This window comes from Brassica napus, chromosome C8 (assembly GCF_020379485.1).
Source record: "Brassica napus cultivar Da-Ae chromosome C8, Da-Ae, whole genome shotgun sequence".
NCBI classification, from domain to species: Eukaryota; Viridiplantae; Streptophyta; class Magnoliopsida; order Brassicales; family Brassicaceae; genus Brassica; species Brassica napus.
In genome coordinates, this window is record NC_063451.1 from 39,473,123 (window position 1) to 39,495,870 (window position 22,748).

A 22,748-nucleotide genomic window follows, 5' to 3' on the forward strand; every position below is an offset into this window, starting at 1 on the left:
CACCTAGCCAAACACTAATGGGCTTCTTCGTCTGTATCATTCGTATTTACTGTCTTTTTGGTCAAAAAGAATATTTACTGTCTTTTTGGTCAAAAAGAAAACTACCAATCTTGATGATAAGTAATTTATTATATGTTTGGTTTGAGTCTGGAAAACGGTTATGTTGCATACATAAACCAAATTACATTTCATGATAACCACAATACAAATACATGTTATTAGACAATATAGCTCAAATTCAAAGGTGAAACCACATTTCCCATCACATAGTCTCTTTTCTCCAGAATTAGGTCTACTTTCCAATGAGGACTAATTGCTAAATAAATAAATAAAATATACTACAACACAATTGCCATTTCTAATATTTAATTTACAATATAAAAAATAATATATAACACCAAAATTTATAATAAAATTCGCACGGACAAACCACTAGTTAAATATAAAGTATATACCTTTTATATTAAAACGAAGAAACTATATAAAAGGTTAAGCATCTAAACAAGGGTTTTCACACCAGAAATGAAGGACACCTAATGAGATTTGGTAATACATTAATAGAAATCAAATTCGTTATCTTTCGACTTTTGTCCTCTTATGGTTTATAAATACTTTTTAATATTAAAGTTTATAAACTATAGAGAGGTGCACATAATAGCTCGTCTCATAAAATGGTTCTGATAATTCCCTAGCCGTCCGATTCAGATAATCGCGTGAAACTCAAGACCGGTATTAGCCTAAACCGGAGCGTACCAGATTCCTCTCCTTCTTCCTTCTCCTCTCTCTGCTTTAAGCCTAATTAGACAAGATTTGGACGTTTCGTAATCTAAAGGTGCGAATTTTCCATGGCGTTGCCAGCTAAAGCTTCAAGCTTGGTGTTCTAGGCTGATTGATCAACCATGTTCTTATGATCTTACCTTCCTAATCCCAGCTCCAGGTCGTTGATTCATCTCTTTCCAGCTCTTCTGGGTAAGATTTGTATCCGTTTCGTGTTTTCCCCTGAGCTGATTTTGGCTGGATCGAGAATTGCGGTTTGATCAACAAAGGCGTCTTCTTCTTCTTTTTTTTTTTGTAGAAGGTTGCGGATTTCTCAGGCGGGAGATTTGAGAATTAGGGTTTCATGATTCATGATATCCCCAAATTGATTGATTTAGGGCTGGCTCAGTAATGGACTAATGGCTATCTCTATCTGTAATTAGCTTCTTGTTCACCTTCTCATCGTTTATCGTTTCGAATCTGGAGCGAATCTGAGTATATACCCAATTCACACGCCTGTAGATTGCTTCCACGGTAATTTTCTTTTGTAAAGCTCCAAACTTTGGCTATAATATCTTTGCTTCTCCATTTGTTTTAATTCACTTGGACTTAGTTTTTTTTTTTCTAGGTGCACCGTCTGGTCTTTGGCTTCTTGTTCATAAACGTTGTGTTTGCTTTTACTTATATTTGGTGGTGATTCTTGTTCGTCTTAGTTTAGCTATGTGCCTGAAAAGAAAGCTAGATTGATTGTTTTCTGAGAGATATTACTTTCTTTGTTTCATCATACAGCTTGTGAACCGGATAACCTTATATTGGCTCATTTTGCTTCTCTTCCATGCAGGATACCGCAAGTGAAAAGCAAGAGCCTTTTATTGATGGGTGAGGAGCTAGCTGACACAATGAACCTGGATCTGAATCTAGGCCCTGGTCCCGAGTCAGATCTCCAGCTGGTGTCAAACGAAACTGTTAATTTAGCTGATTGGACTAATAATAACCCATCTGAGAGATCCTCTGAAGCTGTTACGAGGATCAGAACCCGGCATAGGACGCGGTTCAGACAGCTTAACCTCCCCATCCCTGTTCTCTCCGAAACCCATGCCATGGATATAGAGCTGAACCAGCTGATGGGAAGTGGAGCTGCTTTGCAGACTGGTGAGGGTAGTGAAAGAGGCAATGAGGATCTGAAAATGTGTGAGAACGGGGGAGAAGCTGTTGGGGACGGTGTATCAGAGAAGAAAGGGGATGTTGACAAAACTAGTGGCGGCGGTGATGGTAACTTCTTCGATTGTAATATATGTTTGGATTTGTCAAAGGAGCCGGTTCTCACCTGTTGTGGCCATCTTTACTGTTGGCCTTGTCTCTTCCAATGGCTAAACATCTCTGACGCAAAGGAATGTCCGGTTTGCAAAGGAGAGGTGACGGTTAAAACCGTGACACCTATATACGGGCGTGGGAACCATAAACGAGAAGTTGAAGAGAGTTTAGATACCAAGATCCCTATGAGACCACATGCTAAACGCATCGAGAGCTTGAGGAATACGATTCAAAGGTCTCCTTTTACTATACCGATGGAAGAAATGATTAGACGTATACAGAGTAGGTTTGAGAGGGACTCAGCCCCTGTCCCTGATTTTAGCAACCGGGAGGCTTCAGAAAGAGTGAACGATCGAGCCAACTCGATTCTTAACCGGTTGATGACTTCTAGAGGAGTTAGATCAGAGCAGAACCAGGCTAGTGCTGCTGCAGCAACAGCATCAGAGGATATCAATCTGAACCCGGACATTGCTGCTCCTGATCTTGAAGGAGAGACCACCACGAGATTCCATCCTCTGTTGATCAGGAGACAGCTACAGTCACATAGAGTCGCAAGGATCTCGAACTTCACTTCTGCGTTGAGTTCTGCTGAGCGGCTTGTAGACGCGTATTTTAGAACGCATCCACTGGGGAGGAACCACAACCACCAAGAGCTGAACCATCATTCTCCTGTTGTGGTTGATGATAGAGACTCTTTCTCAAGCATTGCAGCTGTTATAAACTCTGAGAGTCAAGTGGATACTGCGGTTGAGATTGATTCCATGGTCACTCTTTCGACGTCTTCTTCGAGGAGAAGGAATGAGAATGGGTCGAGAGTTTCTGATGTTGACAGTGCTGATTCTCGCCCGCCTAGGAGAAGGAGATTTACTTGAAAAACTAAAGCTTTCAGTCTGTGGAAGATGATGATGATGAAGAGGAAGATTGTAACTGTATTTTTCTTTTTCTTGTGTCGCTTGTTGGTTTGTTGTATTTTGATTTGTAATTTTCGCAATAGGGATGGTATTTTACTATTTTTAATCAAAGTTTTATTATCTTTTTTTCAGAAACTTTATTCTGATTGAACCTGGCAATAGTTTCTCAACCCATTGAATCCAATGTGGAATGTGTTTCTTATTTGACTAGTAGTGGACACCATCATGCAAGATGCATCTTAGGTGTATATCTAATCATCTTTGCACATAAAACGCCAACGCCAACATTCAAATTGCATTTTAATGCTTTTATAAAAATGTAAAATCATTAACAAAATGTATAAGAAATCAACAACCTTCTTAAGACAGCCATGTAGGCAAAAGAATGGAATAGCATGTACATCCACTTTTGTGAAGTTTATAATCGATCAGATAGTATCGCGTTAATCATCGTGCAAACAAGTCGCTTTGGCCGAGTGGTTAAGGCGTGTGCCTGCTAAGTACATGGGGTTTCCCCGCGAGAGTTCGAATCTCTCAGGCGACGAGTGTTTTTATTATTTCTTTTTGAAATATTACTTTCCCCTTGCGCCGTAACTCGCAACCTTTTTGTTCTCGAAACAAAAAACAAGATACTTTGAGCAGTGTACATGTCACATGCGAGCAGCAACACCCGACACGTAAATTATTCTTTTGAATGATCTACTCTCATATGTTTCTTGTCAATTATTTCAGTGCTGGTTTGAACATCATTCTTATTTTTTTAGTACATATTCCAACTTTTTTGACAATACAATAACCACCGCATAAAATACAATCGCAGAAACGGACATCTTCAAAACCATTTTCAGGCTTTCAGCATTTATAATCAAAATAGCATATAAATTGTAAACTTGTAATGGTCTGTTTTACTAAAAACTGGTTGACAATTTCTTAAAATTAGAAGAAAAAAAAATTACAAGTCTAAATTTCGTGAAGAAAATTACGTCAGCGGCAGGTATATATATATATATATAGAGAGAGCTTTATTCGGTTTAAAGCCAAATTTTAAAACAAAGATAAAAACAAAATGAAAATGATGTGTGCGGGAAACGAGCGTCGTCTCGTTACTCGATGCAAGAATCGAGCCAATAAGATATTTTGATTTTTAGAATTAGTTATTAGAGCTTTTCGTAATTGGTCATTACTTTCATAGTTTCGTAACAAGAGTTGACTTTTGGAGTCTCATTTCAACGTCTTTACCTGCTCTTTACTGCTTCTTTTGTTTTTACTCATAATAATCATATGTAATCTACGTAGTTTAAATTTTTTGTTTGGTTAGAACTTAAAAACATGAAAGATACGAAAATAAAAGTAATCGAGCGTTATAAGTTGTAAACACAAACGCAGATAGTAATAATTAGTAAGATAGTACAAAATCTAATAAAGTATAAATAATTGTAATTAAGGGGAGATTAATATAGTACTAGTATTGCTTAAATAAAAGGAGCCAAACACCACCACCATGGTTAATTGTGATGATTCGGTGTGGTTTTTTTTAAAAAAGTGGAAAAAAGACAAAACAGAGACCACCACCATTAATGACTTTCATTCGATACCAACAAGACATGACTCTCCTCCCGTCTCTTTTCATTTTCTGAGTGACCCAGAATTTTTTTTCATTCTTTCAAAAATCCGTCGATATCTCGTTTTGATTTGAATCTGAAACAAACAAAACACCTATAAACACGTGAACAGTCTGCTGTTTTGTTTCCAGGTAATGATCTTTTTTTTTCTTTTTTTTTTTTAATTTGAGGTCTTTTTGTCTGAAATCGAGAAAAAGATCGATAAATCACCAAATTCCGAAATTGGGTTCTCGGGTCAATGATTTATGTTAATATGAATCATCGTGTGACGAATATATCTCAAAAGGTCAAAACTTTCGAGATTTTTTTTTTTGAGAACCCTTTCTCTGTTTTGTTGTCTTTGAAACTTTTGATTTGATGGATTGTTTGTTTGAAATTGTTTCTTAGGGTAAAGAGAATGTTGAGATAAATGACATTGAGGTTTGCATTTCTTTACAGAGATTTCTGCTTAAAACGTGGTTTGAATTTAAAAGTTTAAAAACTTTGTTTTTTTTTTTTGGTTTAAAACCTTGCTTGCACGATCTTTTATTAGCTGTCATAGAGTTAGATTTGCTGATTCTTGTCCTAGTTAGATCTCTATTATTCTGTTTCTCTGTCTATTTAGATTGAATAATAATTATCTCTGCAAAGAAAATAGTTATATATTTTTTTCTTTTTGTTGATGTTTGATAGTTCTGCCATTCATTACTGTTCGTTCATTGGAATGGTGCAAAGCATTGTTCATAGCTTTGGTACCTATCTGAAAGTGCATTAAATATTTTTGCTTCAATTCTTTGTTTACTTTTGAGTTGTTTTATTTTATACTTTAGTTGCTTTAGGAAGCTAACACATCACATAAGTCTACTTTTTTCTCAGTATCAAGTTATGTGATTGCTAATTTTATGTTGTTTTTGATTCCTTTTTTTTTTTACTCTTGCAGCATAACAAATAGATCCAAAAGGAGCAAATCATCTGACTACAAGTGAAAGAACAAAGGCATTTCACTCACCATGGCTCCTGGAGGCAGTGCTTTGAAAGAAGTCCTTGAATCCACTTCGACTGGAATGGACTACGAGGTTAAAATAGCAAAAGCGGAAGCTAATAATAACAATAACAAACCTACAAAGTCAGGCATCGCAGGGAGTGGAAAGTATGGCATGCATTCAAACAATGGTGTCTACGAGCTTCTTGAATGTCCAGTGTGCACAAACTTAATGTACCCTCCAATTCATCAGGTTCGTCTCTCACTTTCTATCTCCCTGTTAAAAGTTTTGTAATTGCAAAGCGTAACGTTGTTTAAATTCTACAGTGTCCAAATGGCCACACCTTATGTTCAAACTGCAAAGCGAGAGTGCAGAACACTTGCCCTACATGTCGTTACGAGCTTGGTAACATAAGATGCTTAGCTCTGGAGAAAGTTGCAGAGTCCTTGGAAGTTCCATGCCGGTACCAGAGTTTGGGCTGTCATGACATTTTTCCTTACTACAGCAAGCTTAAACACGAGCAGCACTGCAGGTTTAGGCCTTACGCTTGTCCTTATGCTGGCTCTGAGTGTTCGGTTACAGGTGATATCCCCACGCTAGTTGTTCATTTGAAAGATGATCATAAGGTTGATATGCATGACGGATGCACTTTTAACCACCGTTATGTGAAGTCAAATCCACATGAAGTCGAGAATGCCACATGGATGCTTACGGTATAGTTTTCTTGTTTATCAATATGGTTTCTTGTAGTGATGGGCATTCTGGTTTTTGGTTCGGGTTATTTGTGTTCGGGTGTTTAAGACCTGTTTAGGAACCAAACATTTTTTGGATCGGATGGGTTCGGGTATTATCGGGTTCAGGTCGGTTTTCTATTTTTTTATAAAACTCGACGAATTAGAAATAGTTTAGGATTAATTTGTGTTAAACCCGAAAAAACCAAAAAATATTCGGGTAATTTGGATAATTCAGATTTTTTTATTTATAAATTATATTTTATATAATAAATATTAACAATAATTAATATGTTATTATATTTTAAATATTGGGTAGGTGTCCGGTTCTCAGTTCTGGTTTGGTTTTGGTTTTCCGGTGTAGAGATATAGAAACCGTTTGAGTTTTTGTAAATTTCGGTTCGGTTTTTGGGTTTAGGATAATATATGCCCATGACTAGTTTCTTGCTACACCGTTGAGTACTATATCTGATAGGGGTACTTGGTCTCATTTTCACATTAATCCTCCAATACATGTTGCTTTACACTCTAACTTGCATTCGGTTTTACAGGTGTTCAACTGCTTTGGGAGACAGTTCTGTTTACACTTTGAAGCGTTCCAGCTGGGGATGGCTCCAGTGTACATGGCATTCCTTCGTTTCATGGGAGATGAAAACGAGTCAAAGAAGTTCAGTTACAGTTTGGAAGTAGGAGCTCATGGACGTAAACTAACATGGCAAGGAATCCCTAGAAGCATCCGTGACAGTCACAGGAAAGTAAGGGACAGTCAAGACGGTCTCATCATCCCAAGGAACCTTGCACTCTACTTCTCTGGAGGTGATAGGCAAGAACTCAAGTTGAGAGTGACCGGTCGAATCTGGAAAGAAGAGTAAACCAAGAAAGAAATGATTGAAAATTTGATGTACATAAGAAGAAGCCTCTCAAGGAGAGCTAGTGATCGTATGGAAGATTTGAAATTGGTTGTCCGTTTTAGTCTGTCATGATGGATTCTTCTCCAATGGAGATGAAGATGAGATGATGATAATCTTCTAGGATGAATCAGTTTGGAGGGAGCCATTGTTACCATCTCTGTACTTTTTGGTTTCTTTTGTTGTTGGGTTTGTGTGGTTTCAGACAGGGAATGTAGGAGAAAGACACATGATTTTGGCTATGTTCTTGTTGTAAAACCATGTCCGAAACAGTTTGGTGCATTTTTTCTTTGTTCACAGTGGTGATTTTGATGCAAGAGCATTATTGGAACCTTTTTTAGAGACTACATAGATGTCAGCTCGCACAGGAAGCAGACAAAGACGCTTTAGTGCTGAGATGCATTTGAATCAAACAAGTATAAGCCAAACTTACCATTTCAACCCCCGTTAATACATGCTAAACTGTTAGCTTTATACGTGTCTGTATTGGCTTCAGTGAAGAATTGAAGGAGCTTGAAGGTTTCTTAGAGGAGATGAGGAGACTATGAATACAAAAACGTGAAAGAACAAAAAGACTTGTGGCAGTCACAGTCACAGTCACAGGTTAGTCCTTGTTCTAATCTTCTAACAATTTCTCACTTTTATGTGTAAACGCAATCTCAAACACAGACATCTACGTTTAAAACAATCTGAGATAGAAGGATATTTTTGAAGTATAGTGATGTGAAAACTTTTGTGGGAAAATTTATAACAAAATATATGGTAGCATGTATCCCAACTAAATAAAATGTCATTTCAAAGTATGTAAATGTTGTCTGATTTGAAGAAAAATTGTAAATTGTCAAGTATCCAAAGAAGTTTTTTATTAAACAAAAAAAATTGTAAATTGTCAAGTACAAAAACAATAAAGGCGCCACGAAAAAAACGAGCAAAAACACATATATTTATACATGTATATTACTCTCATAAATCATTTGGGATTGTAGAAAAAATAGAATGTTCTGGTTTGTGATGGCATTCAAAATCGAGGTGAACAAAAGCTCTTTCCACTTCTGGAAGTTCTTCAAGCTTTATTTGCAATGATTCACCAATTGCATGAGCTTCTTTTAATGGTAAATCCTCTGGAAGTTCTATATCCACCTGCCAAAACACATATATAATAACATATGTTAAACTTAATTACGAATTAACCAAACCTCATAAATTTATGATTTAATATAAATTATGCAGTGGTCAAGTGCATTTAGAAATTGACATCTAAATTTTAACTATATGTTTGCAACATGAATGTGTTTACATATATAGACATACCTCAACAAAGTAAAGAACACCAAAGGTATAGGCACGAACGGTATCAACACGTTTGATGTTATCGGCGCCTTGTCGCAACACTAGATATGTCAACTTCTGTAATACTTCCGGTGGAGCTGATTGTCCGATCAATGAGACTACACATATACAAAACATATAATGATAAATAACCCAATCTATGTTATTAAATAGAAGAGTATATAAAAGTATATTACAAATTTACCTGCATTTTCCATAACGGTCCCTGACCAATTGATAATAGTGTAGATGGCTAAGACAATAGCACCAGCCGGATCAATCCACCAATAAAAAGCATTTCCGAGAACAGCCGCAACCAAGCCGAGAACGTTTGTTACCACATCAAAGTAATGATCCTATATCAAATGTCATCAATTAATCCCCATTTTTTTACCAAATAAATAAATTCAATCCCCATTTTTATAAGAAATTATTAAAATATATACACAAATATATTACCTTTGCGTATGCACGGACTATATGATTTCTCGAGCTTCTACAGTAGATCCATAAGACAAGTTTAATAACGGTTGCACTAAGCATGATTGAACATAACCAAACCAATTGGTCATGACTCATTTTCTCTGAAGGTTCATTTTTAATCAATTGTTCAGCTGCCTCAAGCAGTACTTGGAACCCTACACAAATGTATATATGGTTAATTTAGCATTATTTTCAACAAGAAACTTGTTATATATAGTTTTGAATTGTATAATTTTTTAGTACAAATAATATATATACCAAGAGTAGCCATAACGGCCGCAAAAATGATGATTCCAACAGGTTGAACCCTAAGTTTTCCAATGGGATATTTGTAAATATTAATGTTCTTCATTGACAAATGTGTAAACCAAAGTATTCCTCCCGCCATAAGATCAAGCAAAGAGTCGAGCGTTGATGCTGCAACCGCTATGGATCCACTTTTAATCGTAGCATATATCTACAGTTTATATAACATTTGATGAACATATATATCTAGACATCACATATAAATCAATGTATATAAGAATAAGTCAATAAAAAGTCACACCTTGAGAGCAAGTAAAAAGATGTTAGCCCAATTAGAGATTTGCATGGCTCGCTCTTGTGCAGCTCTCTCGGCTTGATCTTCCACTTGGCTTTGTTCATCCATGACATATTTTTCTGACCGTGCTACAAAACTTTCTACTTCCTCAAAGGATTTTAATGTTGCCAATTGTCGCTCGTAGTACTCTTTCTCGTCTTTAAATCAGAATATTTAAGAAATTATATAAGCATTCTTGGTTTAGTGAGAATATCATCTAACTTATAAAGTACGACACTAAAGTTATGTGTGTGTATACACTTTACCTTTTTTGAGACCTACGGCTTTGGATATATCAATGTCATAAGGGTCTTCAGGATCGATTTTGGATCGAAGTTTATGAGGTAAATCCGTGAAAAAGTTCGATTTCATCGTAGAGACATTGCTGGCTACCTTCGGTTTCTGAATCTCAGCCTCATGATCTTTTGACCAAAGCAACGGTGTTTTCGTAGAGTTGACTTCCATTTCTTGAAAAGTGTCGCCAAATAAGCATGACAGAAGAAGGCATGGATAATTCAGTTGAATTTGAATGTGAAAAAAAACTCTTACAATGAATTAATAAACCAAATAAAGAAAATATATACCGATGAAATCTTCTGCTTGGAGATGATGAACAAAGAAGAGGATAAAGGATTGTCCACAAAGACTAGCTTTATAGGTAAATATGAAGAATTTAGTTGATTTTTTGGATTAATTAATAAATTATTGTATGAAATAAAATTATTAATAGAGACGAGACATATAGTACTTGCCCACATGATTTCAACAAGGCCTGTCTGATTAACGCCTCAATTAGGAGCTTCTTGTTCTGTGACGATTTTGTCTTCAGGGTACATGACAAATGTCATGTTCTTATTGGCTAACGACACGTGCAGTTTTCATGGTTGTAATTGCATAGTACAAAAGTGAACCAGCTTTCCGAACCCTGAGCAAACGAGTGTGTCTCAACAAAAATCAAATTTAGAATCTAAATACAAGTACATGAAACCTTCAATTATTCAACCATGAACGGTCTGAGATCCTTTGAATAATTATTAGTCTGTTGGTTCTTTCTCAGAGCAGACTTGATGACATTCTTTTGAAGTTACTTTTCCAGACGGTAATATACATGGTGTGGAGGGAGAGAAACTCTGTAAGACATTGGGGCAGTTATAACTTATATTTCGGTGGAGGCTCTCACTCGTGCCACTAACAGGTCCATTCGGAATCGCATTACTTCTCCGAAATATACTAGTAGTTATAAGTTGGAGTGGTTGTTATTACGGAGATGGTTTGCAATGAGTCCTTTCTGATTTTTTCTTCCTTGTCTTTAGATTAGAACACAGTCTCTCTCCTATAGATAGATAGATTACATTGCTCATTGTAAAGTGCTTTCTACCATCTGATCAATAAATTTGATATTCCATTAAAAAAGTCATCCAAATAATACACAAAAACATCATTTGACAAATGAAATCATGATGGCTAGCTAGAGAGCCCAAAGAAAATTATGCGAAAATATAAAGCCAACAGCCTTTGGAATTTAGACCTACGTATATATAGCTTAGTACATGAACAATTGTATGATGACACATATAGTTCTGTGAAAATCTATTAACTAATACTATATTATAATTATTTTGTAAACATCACATAGAATAAACAAAATGCTCACATATGTAAAGCACGTTCCATATCCTAGTCATATTTGACTGGTATTACATATATTTAATGTATACATTTGGTAATACATTTAAATGCCATCAGGAGACTTCAGGAACATGCCCGGAAGCTTACTGATTTATTTATCTCTTTGACATTTTCTTTAAGGAAGGAAAACAATTAGAATCATGTAGCTTGCTTGAAGCTTATATTCACTAATTTAATCAGAAAATCTCAAATTATATATTGATTACAAAACATCTTATAAGGTATAAATGACTGACGTATAAGGAAATATTAGCTCATATCACCATTTATAATTCGTTAAACTAGACCCTGATCCGCGGATATGAATTTTCAGTTTTTAATTATTTATTTTATTAAATGATGTATTTGTAATATTCGTTCATATTATATTCATTAAGTAAATATTTTTTTTTGCATCTTAAACTATCTATTTTTTTATGAATGTGTGATATCATATAAAAAATATTAAAAAATGAGTATAGAGTTAATTAGATAATTTTAAAAACAAAATTTTTTTTTTCGTGTGCGATATCATATAAATAATGATCCGCCCAGTTAACAAAAACCATGATTATTTTATGTGTAATTTTTTTTATTTTGACCATTTTCTTAAAACTATATTAAATTTTACATATTTTAATTAGAATATTTTTAATATCTTTACCTTTTTATTTGAAATGCAACTCAATATTTTTTTAACAATTATAACAAAATATTTAAAAAATATTTTTAGAATTTGTTTGAAAAATATGAAAATTACATTTTAAATTAAAATTATCCTAAAATATGATAATTTTTGTGTAAACGAAAACTCAAATTATGTCAAAAATAATGATATTAATGATAATAACAATTTTAATTGATTATTTTAAAAAAAATACATTTACAAAAATATTGTTTGAAAAAAAATTCATTTATCTTTCAAATATAAAATGAAAATATTATAATTAAATAATAAAAAATAAAAATAAAAACCATAAATTTAGCAAATGACAACTGAGTTATATTATGCTAAAATTTTCTTTCTAACAATTTATCAAATGAAAAATGAGTTATGAGCAAATAGTACCATATAATTTTTAAAAACATAGTCATTCTTAAATATTTTTGAATAAATAATTATTTTTAAATTTAATCAACTGAAAATAATATCTGTACAATTGTGTGAGTCAAATTTTAGTTTTATTGATGCATGTTATATATTAGTGCTGCATGTTATATATTAGTGCTGCATGTTTTAAGTAACATTTTAATGATGCACGTTTTTAAAAATCTCATTTATTAAAATTATGCACATAAGGATAACTCATGAGTTTTTTTGGTTGATTAAATGACATTATGTCCAAATTTATTTAAGGATATTTCATTAAGGTAACTGAAAAAGACAAACAATAAAATAGGAAGTTTAAATTTATTTAAGCATATTTCATTAATGTAACTGAAAAGACAAGTAATAAATTAGGCAGTTTTATTCGTTTTATGATATTTCAACTGAAAAAGACAATTAAAAAAAAAGAAGTTTAATTAATGAAGTAAGAAAATTTTCAAATGGTTACTTCTCTTTTAATAATATAGATGTAACACCCATAACACGGCTACCAATTTTTCAAGTTGTTGTAAATTGTTTAATAGATTTAAATATTGAGTCTGGTTTATCCGTGGCTATATATAAATTCATACGTTTGATTTTCTCCACACCTTGATCTTGAAGTAAATTAATCGGTTTAAAGTCCAAACAGCTATGTAAAGCAAATGCTATTCTTACATTACATGCATGCACCAAATCATATCACGAGTCTAATAATAGGACAATAAATTAGCTTCCTAAACACAAACTGCGTAATTTAAAAGAGTTAGTTGTTCTTATACCTTGGAGAAGTTCTTTAATCAGCGTAATATTGAGAAAAAAACAATCCGAGTAATTCATTTTATTGGTCAAAGTTTCGTATAAAATTCTATAAACTAATGCACATATAATTGATCTTCGGAGAATTTATTATGTCGATCCTGGAATGAAGATAACATGTTAATGCTCCTCCTCACAAAAGCGTTCTAACACACCATTATCTTATCGTATCTCTCGAACGATATCTATAGGTTTAGTAATATTGTTTGATATATTGTTCTTTGACACCATACATAATACATTGATGAGTATATATTACGTAAGTGACGTCTTCTTCTCGTGTACATATTTACCAAAGAAAAAAGTACACCAAAGTTGGTCTATTGGCCTTACACACACTGTTAATACAAATGTGTGAAAGTAAATTAGTTTCAAATTAGAAGGCTACACGGGATTTCTATTATTAAGCCAGATTCTTGAACCGATCAAAACCAGATCGTTGTTCGGGGTTCCTGTTTGTGTACTTCCTGAGTTAGATAGGCCCAAGTTAGAAATGAGGACACCTTAATTGGGTCTGATTAGGCCTATATATTGGGCCTTTTCTCACTGTTTTTCTCCCCGTTTGGTGAAAGTGTCTTGTATTGCTTTTATCTCTTTCTTAAAGTTCTTTTTATAGGTGTGTTTGTATACTCAGGGAACTGTCTGAGGTAAAATTGATCATTCTTAGCTTCATCCACGTTTTCATGTGTAAGAAAAAAATTATGATTGATATCATTCTTTGATAATTACAAAACGTCCAGAAGCTACAGGTTTATGATTTTTTTACCTGTCAGGTTAAACAATAAAGGCCATAGGGAAAACGACTGAATTCCATTTAACTTTCTTGCAATCTTCACACCTTTAACAGTAAAAATTGAAGAGCACTGTCCTTTTTTCACACAACTTACTGTTACCAGAAACCAAGGTCTGCTATAACTGTTGATCTACACCTGTTACATAAACGTGATAGATGATATTACTCAATAATATCACATATTACTCTTGTGTCTCTCTGTCATTACAGAATGTAATATTTTCAATTTGAGATAATGGTGGTTTGATATTACCTGCTAGCGTTATATGTGTGTTTCTTTTTCCTTTTCTGTAGTCATCAGTGACTTTTCAGCAAGCACCTGAGTTGTATAACTCTTTCTCTGAGTATTGACATTTGTTGGTTAGGCACTTCAAAAGCTTTCCCAACTAACAATCACCTCATGTTGATGCCTCTTCAAGTGCTTCACAATAATGGACTTCTCTGTTGTTTAGTCATGTCATCAAAGTGGTACACACCTTGTGGAACTTGGAAAGTTTAGCTAAACTAAAGTCATGTATAGTATAGTTGCCAAGTAAACAACAATATGTACCTGTAGCATAATTATGCATATTGATATCAAGCGTACCGGTAGCATAAGTGTGCATATTGATATCAAGCTTTCAACATCTCTTGATCTATTATGTTACTGTGCAATCTGAATATTGACTCTTACTGTTTCTTTACCCTGTCCTACCTTAATGCTGCAGTTGCTTAATTGACCACAGTATGTTCTTGTTCCCAAGTTAAAAAATTAGTCATGGAACTACATGAGCCTCGGTAGCTACCTTTACCTATGGATTGATCAGCTTTGGCTATTATAACTCTCTTAAGAGTGATGCAATCACCAAAAGAAAGGATACAAAGCATAGAGATGATGAAATATAGGAATCAGAGGGAGACAATCATCTCAATTATCCAACCACATGGTCTTTGCTTTTAACCTTTAACTTTCCCAGCTAGTGCTCTGAGATGTGTACTGTTCGAACTATCATACTCATGGTTTTGCAATTTTCTTTCCTTCTAGGGGTATGGGCCACTGTTCTTTAGATTCTACCAAGTTCTTTGCACATCTTCAAAAACAACTGAACACAAAAAGTGGTCCTATAAGATTTATACAATGTCTTTACTTGTGCCTCTTTTCATCACCTTGTCCACTCATCACAAGCTTCCTTCTCAATTGCAGTAACTGGTAGGTCCAGTGTAGCTGCGACTGACGTGAAAGTCTTTTGACATCATTCTACTAGTAGTTAGTTTCCTTAAACTTCCTATTATATGATAAAAATACTAATGTAATTCCCAACTGGTACTGTTTGTAGCTGAGGGAACTGTTTGGGGAGCGCATATGCGTCATTTCACTCTTTCTGTTTCATTTGTTTTGATACTACGCTTGGTGACAACTGAAACATCCTTATTGCAAAAGTTATGTTCAAACATGTCCACAAAAATTGTCTAAAGAACCTTATCACTTCCCTTTTGATCTACAGGCTAAGGTTGCAGCATCTGGTCCAATATTCCATTTAAACTTGATGGAAACTGTTCCACGACTAAAGTACTCAGGTCAGGAAAATCACTATGTCGCTTTCTGCAACCTCTCAAACTTATCTATTGCTTTAGGTTGGTGTCACTGATATTGATATTGCTAATGTTAGTTTGATATAAGACATCATGCTACAACGTTTAAAGATATAACTGGTTAGAGAAAAGTACACGGGAAGAAGTGTTGTGATGTTGCATTGCATCTAATGGCATTTTCCGGTTAGAATGTCTAGCATATCATTTTCCATTTCCTTCATAAGAGACTTGATTTAATCAGATTTGCCCACTTCTAAAAATAAAGCATATAATGTAACCATCACGAGTTGTTTCATATTGCATTATACTGGTGGAGGGTGAGAATCAATGCTTCTTATATTCTGTGACTAAAGTCTTGTCACATGTGGAAACTCGTACGCTCTTCTGGATCCTTGGCCTAAACACAAACCGTTGCTACGTTTTCCTATAATATTAATGTTTTGATTTGATAGTTCAACATATATAACAAAACTACATGGTTAATTAGGTGCAAGAATTTTATTTTCCCATGTTTTTGTCCCAAAAACACTTTTCGGATCATTACCGTTTTCTGATATCTTGTAGGGCATATTTTAGATATGGGTTCAATCAAAACCTGTCCTTTTGAATGCAACAAGACGGACTCGTCATACTCATTCGCGTTGGCATCTGTTAAGTGGAGTCTACGGTATGTGAATCACAACTCTTTGAGTTCATTGATAACGATATACATATATATTGGAGAGAGATTTTTTTATTCCTTTGGTTTGCCAAAAAAGACACCATAAAAGTAGAAAGCTTGAGGAACTTTGCTTTGCTTTAGCTTCTTGATTATGTTCTTTACTTGAAATTACAAAGTTAAGAGAATAGTCACGTCAGGGGCGGATGAAAAAGCTCTATCACAAACTCTACATTTGCGTTCTATGATGGACCACTCCACTCTCTTTGTTTCTCTCTCTATACCATTTTGTCTTGTACATTGTCTTCACTTACCCACACGCACCAAATCATCAGCTGAGCTTATTTCCATCTTGAGCTTTATTATTCTTTGTTAAAATATTAAGTTTTTTTTTACCATTGTATGGAGATGAGTCAACTAAAACTTTTCTATTCATCGAGATGTGTTTTTATGATCCTATTTTGAAAATTTTTATTTGAGTCGCTGAGTGATATTAATTGAATATTCATTACTATGTCTGGAAATTTGTCTGAGTTTTGTCCGAAACAGTTATGTTGGAAGCTGAATCTTCAAAGACATATAATAGCATGTGGACACGTGAAATGATAAAATTCATTTCTATCATTTACGCACGCTTGAAATAAAAACATATAATTGAGTTTTTATTATATACTACCTCCGTTCCTGAAAGTAAAGATGTTTTAGATTTTTTTCTTGTTCCACAAAGATAGATTTTCTATATTGTTAAGGTACTTTTTTATACTTTTGAGGAACATTAATTGAGAATATTTGAATTGATTAAATTTTATTGGTGGAAAGTTATTGGAAAATGTATAAGAAAGTAAAAAATAAATTAAATTATAAACATTTATTAAATTTTTAATAAGCGTAGAAAATCTTACTTTCAGTAAAAGAGGGAGTATGAGCCATGAGCATCAGAAACATCATCAAGTGTTAACGAAATAAATTACGTTAACGTAAGACCCACACATCGTACATTTTCTCATTCACACACCTACCATTTCTTTCTCTAAAAGTTCATAACAATCTTAAATTTTACCAAATGAACTGGTTAAAACATGTGTGAAATAGATATTATAGTTTTTTTTCTGTGACGTTAAAGATTAAGATCAAGACTCACATGATCTTGCACATTAGGACTCAAACCGTACCGGTATGAGGACATGCGGTTCTGAGCTGCGGAGCCACCCACTTGTAACGGTGGATGCGGCTGAGAACCAGCCAAGGATGATAAAATTGAGTTATCAGAAGAGACATGACTAGTAAACACAGCGTTTGGGTTATAAACGCCTCTAACGCTGGAAGATGAACGCCATAGTCCTAATGGACTCCCATTGATCGGCCGTGTGTGATAGGAGGAGGACGGTCCTGGACCTGTAATGTGTCCTCCATAGAACCTAGCGGCCGGTAAAGATGTGCTGCTCCACGACGGGTAGTGACGGTAGCCATATAGATTAGTGTCGGGATGGTGAAAATAAGAGGACGCACCGCGTTTGGCGAGCTGGCGTTCTCTTTTGTGAGCGTTTTGGTGTCCACCTAAGGCTTGTGAAGTAGGGAAGTTTCTAAAACAATAGTGACACTCGAATCTCCTGTTGTTGTTGCTTGTGCTATTGTCCTTACCGTTATCTCCAGTTTGGTCGTCTTCTACTTCTTCATCTTCTTTTTGTTTGGTCTCGGAGTGGTCTTGTTGACTGGTGGTACCGGAGTATTCTCCAATGGTGAAATCTTTGCCGAAGAGACGAATGGGTTTAGGGTTCTTATCTTTGGAGGGAGGACGACGGAAGAAAGGAAGCTGAGAGAAAGATTCAACGTTCATGAAATCTTTAGTTTCTCTTTCTGCATTTCTTTTCGTCCATTGAGCTAGAGATAGATAGGAGCGATGCTTGAATATTGGAGTTGTGAGACTGTGACTGTTCCAGAGAGAAAGAAAACGTTTATATAGAACTGACTGTTTCCCATTTTCTTGTTGTATTATTTCGTTTGTCAGAAGGTTGATAACATCTAATTATTTTCTAAAAGGTTGATAGTTTTTTTTTAAACATCTGGGCCGAAACTAAGCTCAAAGAGAACTGTATCAACGCTTACTCTAGTCTAATTTTTTTTAATGAAGTTTAAAACATGATTCTATTAACTAAACAAGTATCAACTAAGATTCTGACAAAATTTGAATAAAAAATCTATGGGTTTATATATGTATATATCTTGTCTCAACTTCTTCTTCTTACCACTATACTACCACTGCTGATTAATGGTTTAACCATTTTATTGAATATATATGTTACTGTTAGTTAGTAATGCCAAAAACTTAGTTGAGTTTCTTCATTTAATGTTTTATCATATAAAAAATTACCATTAAAAAGAAAACAAATATACTAATAATTTGTCAATAATCATAAATATATTGCCATTTGTTAAGTTTTTAGATGTTTTTTTAGAGTCTTTCCCACCAGATACATATCCTCATTTTCCTATTCACCAGATACCTTTGTAGATATACCAGGAACAATACTTAGGTTCACTTCATGGTGAATGGTTAAATTCACTTCACCATTTATAATCAACCAAAGTGCCATGTAAGATTAGTTAAGAAAGTAATAAAATTAAAAAATAAATGGCTGAGAAAAACAACACCGACGTTAAAGCCGTCTGCAAAATCCGAAACTGTAAAAATCAAAAATCTAAACCCTAGACCTAAAACCTAAAACCTAAACTTTAAACCCCAAATCCTAAACCCTAAACCCAAAACTCTAAATCCTAAACTCTAGACTCAAAATCCTAAACCCTAAACCCTAAACTCTAAACCCAAAACTCTAAACCTTAAACCCAAAACTCTAACCCTAAATCTTAAATCCTAAACCATAAACCCAAAACACAACCCTAAATTAAACCCTAAACGCATTACTTGATCATAGTTCGGATTTATGGTTTACAGTTTTGAGTTTAGTGTTTAGAATTTAAGGTTTAGAGTTTAGGAGTTAGAATTGATGGTTTACGGTTTATAGCTTAGATTTTTGGGTTTAGAGTTTAGTATTTAGGGTTTAGGATTTGGGTTTAGAGTTTAGGATTCGAGGTTTAGGGTTTAGATTTTAGATTTTTTAGAATTTCGAGTTTTTTTAAATGGTATTAAAGTTGGTGTTGTTTTTTTTCAGCCATTTTTTAAAAAAATTATTGATTTTTTTAACTAATCCTATATGGCATTTTAGTTGGTTATAAAAAGTGAGATGAATTTAACTATTTACTATTGAGGTGAACCCAAGTATTGTTTTTATGTAAATATGTTCATTACCAAAGTACGTGAAGTTAGGTTTAGACTCTTTAAGCGCATATAATTCTCTATCAATATGTAGTACGCGGGATGTTACTATTTATTTATAGATCTAAAGAGGTAAAGAACTATCTCTGTCTCTCTCTCTCTCTCTCTCTCTCTCTCTCTCTCTCTCTCTCTCTCTTCTCTCTCTCTCTCTCTCTCTCTCTCTCTCTCTCTCTCTCTCTCTCTCTCTCTCTCTCTCTCTCCTCTCTCTCTCTCTCTCCCTCTCTCTCTCGCTCCTCTCTCTCTCTCTCTCTCTCTCTCTTCTCTCTCTCTCTCTCTCTCTCTCTCTCATCTCTCTCTCTCTCTCTCTCTCTCTCTCTCTCCTCTCTCTCTCTCTCTCTCTCCTCTCTCTCTCTCTTCTCTCTCTCTCTCTCCTCTTCTCTCTCTCTCTCTACTCTCTCTCTCTCTCTCTCTCTCTCTCTCTCTCTCTCTCTCTCTCTCTCTCTCTCTCTCTCTCTCTCTCTCTCTCTCTCTCTCTCTCTCTCTCTCTCTCTCTTCCTCCTCTCTATCTCTCCTCTCTCTCTCTCTCTCTCTCTCTCTCTCTCTCTCTCTCTCTCTCTCTCTCTCTCTCTCTCTCTCTCTCTCTCTCTCTCTCAGCGAATACTTACATAAATGAAGTGGTCCTTACATGCTAAACAGATTGTTGATGTCATCAATAAAATTGAATATTCAAGCCTTTGTGTGTGATATACTCATCATCATGTACTTAAATAAAAACCATGTAGATTAATCATCAAAATCATCAATATTAGTATATTGTCTTGTGTACTATATTATTTGAGGTAGACTAAGATGACACACACGTTTGCGAAGAGATTGTATAGGTTTTAGTCTTGAGTTTTTAAATGCCTAATCAGCTGTAAATGCTATGGTATAATTATCAAATTATAATATCCCTTAAAACAAATTTTAAAACAGTTTTACATCATATATAACATTGTCATATTTATTATGTACTGTTAAATAAATTTAATCCGAGTGGTATATCCTTTTAACATTGGGTACATTATCATATAAGCACTCTGAAATATCTCTGAAATATCTGATAAGTTTGCAAACTTGTAACTCAGACATGGTGTTAAAACTTTTAAACCATTACTAGGCCCCAATTTTACATTGAGGTTTTATAGAGAGAGAAAAAACATATTTACAAATTACACAAAGTATTGGTAGACCCGTTGAATGAAGTTGAACCCTACATGGCCTTAAAAGCCCACAAAGTCTCTCTGAAACCCTAACACAACAACTTGGTTAAACAAACACCTTTGCTTTGCCATTAAAGTCATAGTCATATGCTTCAGAGATGAATTGGCTTTTGGTGAAGGGACCATTAACCTCTCTCTTTCTCTGTGTCTTCCTCCTTTGCTTCTTCTTCTTCTGTCTTTAATTTAAATATGTGTTTACTAAATACTAATTGCCGTGATAGATTATATAAATATGCACTACATGAAAAACAAACCCTTAACGTATGGAAATTGTAAAAAAAAAATTGAGAATTATCGAAATGGTAATTTCGTAGACACTTTTATGTCGTATCTTATACGTTTATTTCATGCGAGAGGTCTAAAATTTGAATAATAAGTAATAATTGCCGCAATCATATAAGATTGTAGCTCATATCCAAAATTGTAAACAAAATATGATATAAATTAGATTGTCAATTAAATCTAATTAAACAGAATAATATATATATAGTTACCAAAGAAAGTATCTAGATGATAAGCCCTATAAAATCGTGGCGTTGATATTTTTTAAACCACATAGACAATCATAATATTATAATAAAATAATATAATTCATTATTCCTAAATTATAACAATTAATATATTATATTATATTATATTATATTATATTATATTATATTATATTATAAAATCTTATACTAAAAATAATATAAATTTTTATCATTTGTTAAGAAATAGTTAATATAAAATATTAAATATAATTAGTAGATTGTTTATAAATTGTTATAATTTATGAATGCATAAATGTTTAACTAATAATTTAGACATCCGTTTAATCGTTATAAATCTTAGAGGTTAAAACATGTTATGGTTGGCACCATCCCACATGAATGAACTGAACTAGACTTGAATTTTAAACATTCAGAGTCCAGTGAGACCTGGTCTGTAAAACCGCAAGACCTATCATAAACGGACTGAATTAGCTACCTAATTAGCTTATAATCACAAGATTCACAACACATTTGATCTACGTAACAATTATATATTTACATGAAAGCTGAAATGAAAACAAAATTAAAGATATATATAGATTTTGGGGGACAAGCATATCTTGTACCATTATGACATTGTAACTCACAAGCTATAATATACATCAATTTATGGTAATAAATAAGTAACATATTAATAGCATACATCGACTTCTTATACAGCAAACGCAAGCAAAGTTAAAGAACATGAGCCCACGGGTCTATTTCAGAGTTAAATACTCTAGATGCTAACTCTATAGTACATAGCAATCGTTATCAACTGAATAGTTTTAGTTTTTTAGTTAGACCCTACTATAATGCATACTTGTAGAGAAACATTACAAGACATAATATTTAGCACAACGTTTTGGAATCCTAGAAAAAGAATAGCGAGTTTTAATTGTGTTTTTTTTGTGGACCACCATTTATATAGTTACTAATGGAGAAAGCATCTTTTCAGAGTCTGCATTAACGATGTTAGATGTATGTGGGGAAGCTTTCTATAGATTGATCACTCATATATGTCTCCCATCTCTTGTCAATTTCATTTTCATTCAAACATTACCTATCTTGTTGACTTGAAACTTTCACGTTTTGGTCAACAGCCCCAGCTATTTGCTCATGATTATGCATCACTGAAAGAACTTAATATAGAATGAGAGGTAAAAAAGAAACGGAATCCTTCTTTTCTTTTGATGTACGGATTTTGACTTTTTGGGCTTAGGCCATCAAGTCAATGATTTTTTTTAAGCTGTGATCAGATCCCTATTGGGGCTTAGGCATAATGAGATCAAATTCAAATGGTGACACGTAGTAGGTGGGCGTTCGGTTCGGCCGGGGTATACGGATTTTCGGGTTTCGGTAATAGGGTAATTTCGGATTTTCCGGGATAGTTTCGGTAGAGATTATATAAAAAATCTTTTCATTTATTTCTGTAATTAAAAAATAATTTCATTACTATATTTAGATTTTTAAAAAAAAAATTAATTTTTGAAACTCATTATTTTTTTTA

At 34.0% G+C, this 22,748-nt stretch overlaps 4 protein-coding genes and 1 non-coding gene across 8 annotated transcripts; 3 read left to right on the forward strand and 2 right to left on the reverse strand.

The window, feature by feature from the left end:
• The first annotated feature begins 700 nt into the window (after window positions 1-700).
• Window positions 701-3,105, forward strand: LOC106406184. Of its 2 annotated transcripts, none has more exons than XM_022700162.2 (3): window positions 701-969; window positions 1,079-1,290; window positions 1,598-3,105. In XM_022700162.2, exon 3 carries the CDS (start codon window positions 1,632-1,634, stop codon window positions 2,940-2,942), a length of 1,311 nt encoding a protein of 436 aa, XP_022555883.1. In that variant the 5' UTR covers window positions 701-969; window positions 1,079-1,290; window positions 1,598-1,631; the 3' UTR covers window positions 2,943-3,105. The 2 variants fall into 2 exon arrangements, with proteins under 2 accessions (XP_022555883.1, XP_013702257.1); XM_013846803.3 differs by having other exon boundaries at window positions 702-969; window positions 1,076-1,290.
• A 338-nt stretch (window positions 3,106-3,443) lies between these two features.
• On the forward strand, window positions 3,444-3,525 carry TRNAS-GCU. Its single transcript has one exon. It is a non-coding gene; the product is annotated as a tRNA-Ser (tRNA).
• Window positions 3,526-4,478: 953 nt separating this feature from the next.
• Window positions 4,479-7,501, forward strand: LOC106402882 (E3 ubiquitin-protein ligase SINAT2-like). 2 transcript variants are annotated; one of them, XM_013843693.3, is made up of 4 exons: window positions 4,479-4,734; window positions 5,523-5,817; window positions 5,892-6,278; window positions 6,848-7,501. In XM_013843693.3, the coding sequence occupies exons 2-4, from the start codon at window positions 5,593-5,595 to the stop codon at window positions 7,166-7,168; spliced, it is 933 nt and encodes a 310-aa protein (XP_013699147.1). In that variant the 5' UTR covers window positions 4,479-4,734; window positions 5,523-5,592; the 3' UTR covers window positions 7,169-7,501. The 2 variants fall into 2 exon arrangements, with proteins under 2 accessions (XP_013699147.1, XP_013699148.1); XM_013843694.3 differs by lacking the exon at window positions 4,479-4,734 and adding an exon at window positions 4,759-4,889.
• Window positions 7,502-8,149: 648 nt separating this feature from the next.
• On the reverse strand, window positions 8,150-10,298 carry LOC106404896 (putative metal tolerance protein C3). 2 transcript variants are annotated; one of them, XM_013845543.3, is made up of 8 exons: window positions 10,181-10,298; window positions 9,863-10,063; window positions 9,564-9,754; window positions 9,275-9,473; window positions 8,993-9,171; window positions 8,739-8,889; window positions 8,516-8,652; window positions 8,150-8,344 (listed from the first exon to the last, which is right to left on the reverse strand). In XM_013845543.3, exons 2-8 carry the CDS (start codon window positions 10,059-10,061, stop codon window positions 8,168-8,170), a joined length of 1,233 nt encoding a protein of 410 aa, XP_013700997.1. In that variant the 5' UTR covers window positions 10,062-10,063; window positions 10,181-10,298; the 3' UTR covers window positions 8,150-8,167. The 2 variants fall into 2 exon arrangements, with proteins under 2 accessions (XP_013700997.1, XP_022555886.1); XM_022700165.2 differs by lacking the exon at window positions 10,181-10,298 and having other exon boundaries at window positions 9,863-10,145.
• Window positions 10,299-14,935: 4,637 nt separating this feature from the next.
• On the reverse strand, window positions 14,936-19,602 carry LOC106404590 (zinc finger protein GIS). The gene has a single exon (XM_048764777.1). The coding sequence runs from the start codon at window positions 18,028-18,030 to the stop codon at window positions 17,311-17,313; it is 720 nt and encodes a 239-aa protein (XP_048620734.1). The 5' UTR covers window positions 18,031-19,602; the 3' UTR covers window positions 14,936-17,310.
• Window positions 19,603-22,748: the final 3,146 nt, after the last annotated feature.

Coding starts and splice junctions, on each gene's coding strand:
- LOC106406184 (XM_022700162.2), top strand. CDS start 1,632: ATGGGTGAGGAGCTAGCTGACACAATGAACCTGGATCTGAATCTAGGC.
- LOC106402882 (XM_013843693.3), top strand. CDS start 5,593: ATGGCTCCTGGAGGCAGTGCTTTGAAAGAAGTCCTTGAATCCACTTCG. Junction 5,818..5,891: donor TGTACCCTCCAATTCATCAG/GTTCGTCTCTCA, acceptor TAAATTCTACAG/TGTCCAAATGGCCACACCTT. Junction 6,279..6,847: donor ATGCCACATGGATGCTTACG/GTATAGTTTTCT, acceptor TCGGTTTTACAG/GTGTTCAACTGCTTTGGGAG.
- LOC106404896 (XM_013845543.3), bottom strand. CDS start 10,061: ATGGAAGTCAACTCTACGAAAACACCGTTGCTTTGGTCAAAAGATCAT. Junction 9,474..9,563: donor TCTTTTTACTTGCTCTCAAG/GTGTGACTTTTT, acceptor TATAAACTGTAG/ATATATGCTACGATTAAAAG. Junction 8,345..8,515: donor GTGTTCTTTACTTTGTTGAG/GTATGTCTATAT, acceptor GTGTTTTGGCAG/GTGGATATAGAACTTCCAGA.
- LOC106404590 (XM_048764777.1), bottom strand. CDS start 18,030: ATGAACGTTGAATCTTTCTCTCAGCTTCCTTTCTTCCGTCGTCCTCCC.